We start from the raw sequence: 2,052 nt of genomic DNA, 5'->3' as shown, positions 1-2,052 counted from the left end.
CACGCACACGCACACACGCGCCTTGTCTTTGATGTGTGCCACAGGTGTTCACAGCACAGACTTGACCAGATCAACAACTTTTAGAAGATAGGCTTTGTGTTAAGTAGTGGAATGCTAATTAAAGCGTTCAGTATTGGATCAATCTGACTAACAGGACTACATAAAACACATTAATACACTGCTTACAGAACATTGTTTTTACCTTTTTAAAATACAACATTACCCTGTTTTTACACGACGTATTGAGCCTTCCACAAACTAGCTAAGTGTCATTTCACCAGTAGAGTTTTTAACGCTTTTATCTGCGTTTCTCAGCGAAATTAACTTATATATAAGTATAATATAATATATAAATCCCAATAGATCCTGACGTCTAGAAGTAAGAAGAGCAGCTGGCTACCTTCACTGTCGGTGTCCTGGAACTCCGTCACCAGAGTTTGTAGATACTCAAACCGGTCGGAGCTCTCAGACGAGCCTTTCCTCCACATCTTTGGATTTAATAGCTCTGCATCAGACCCGGTTTTCACTTGACATACGATAAAACAAACTACCGTCAACACCATGGCTCATTTTCATACACCATTTCCTGTTGTGGTCCGTCCCTTAAATGCATCCGGCTTGTACATGTGTCCGTGTAACTGCGCACTTCCGCCTAACCCTTATCTGGTTTAAAATTATTTGTTTTTATGGATTTAAACTCTATTAAACCACTTTTAAACAAATGAAAATATCATGAATATTCTGGCGTGGGTGGTTAGATGTTTACTGTATTTTTGGGGGATGACTTTGATTTATAAAATTGGGAAACGGAAGTCGTGTTACGTGAGTAACTGCACGACAAGAAGGAGGTGTGTATCTAGCTAGCAGGAAGCTAATGCTAATGCTCTAAAGGTCAGCTAAAAAGCAAATGTAGCTTCATTCTCTGTTTATATTCCGGCCTGTTGCCACTTCTCTTGAATATTTAGTTATAATGAAGCCACACCAGCTGTCCGCTGCAAAGCGTCTAACGAAACCCGTTTTATTTGGGACGCTAATTGTGGGACTAGCCTCTGTTTTCTTTAACAGGTGAGTTATGATTTATTGCATGCTGTGTATTATGTTGTTGCATCAACTGTCACCTGGAAATGTTAAGTACATAACGTTATTATTAAAGGGCACCTTCAGGATAATTAAGCATCATAAACCTAGCGTTTTATGATCTTGGTCCACTTTCCTTCACACAACTGACATTTACTGTTATTTCCCCCTTTTCCCTGATTAATCAGCAGCTGCATATTGGCATTACTGTGCATAGGAACATTACTTATGTAGTAGTAAACGGTGTTTTTGATTACACATGCCAATGGAACCAAATACACTAAGTTAAAAACAATGAAATAGGTACAATACAAAATTAAATGGTAGAAATTAAGATATTGTGCAGGACAAATTATGCACAATATCTGCATATGAGTCCTTCCCAAATGCAATAAATTCCTAAGGGACGTTTTTCCTACAAAATGTCAGAAATTCCCATAACTTACATTCAAGGGGACGTCTGCAAATGGCTTGAGTAGTCTGACAAACTGATAAAAGAATGCACAAATATCCTGACTGTTGGGCCTACATAAAAACACTTTCCATTAATCAGTGATGTCTTAGTGTGGATTCTTCTATCGTTCATCTTTATTTGATTCCTCCTGGTCCATGCAGGCACAGGTTCTTTGAGGACGTGGAGGAGCTTAGGGCTCAGGAGCGAGCTCGCAACGACGCCCGGAGGATGGAGGTCTTGGAGAGGAGGATGAGGCAGATAGACGAGGTGGCCGAGAAGAAGAGAGGAGGGATCAGCTGAGCCGCAGCCTGAACTATTACTGTAGAACTACACAGATCTTCAGACTCTACAGATGTGGACACTACATGTAGTTTATCTCACTGTACACAGCCCGATAATATCTGTACTGGAGACATCTGTGCTGCAAGAAGCCAAACTGTTTGTGTTTTGATAAATGAAGCGTCGGTGGATGAATTGTTCACACACACACACACACACACACACACACACACACACACACA

The 2,052-nt window shown here is 40.5% G+C and overlaps 1 protein-coding gene across 1 annotated transcript in view; it reads right to left on the bottom strand.

Annotated features, from left to right (window-relative positions):
- armc7 (armadillo repeat containing 7) overlaps positions 1–637 on the bottom strand; it is a 2,964-nt gene extending 2,327 nt beyond the window's left edge. Inside the window, exon 1 of the mRNA XM_032501630.1 lies at positions 401–637. Within this exon, the coding sequence (XP_032357521.1) occupies positions 401–563 (163 nt within the window). The 5' untranslated portion in view covers positions 564–637. The remainder of the gene's footprint in view (positions 1–400) is intronic.
- Between the last annotated feature and the right edge of the window lie 1,415 nt (positions 638–2,052).

Source organism: Etheostoma spectabile, chromosome 21, assembly GCF_008692095.1.
Source record: "Etheostoma spectabile isolate EspeVRDwgs_2016 chromosome 21, UIUC_Espe_1.0, whole genome shotgun sequence".
In the NCBI taxonomy this organism is placed as follows: domain Eukaryota; kingdom Metazoa; phylum Chordata; class Actinopteri; order Perciformes; family Percidae; genus Etheostoma; species Etheostoma spectabile.
Note: the sequence above shows the minus strand (reverse complement) of the source record. Positions and strands in the feature narration are given on the sequence as shown.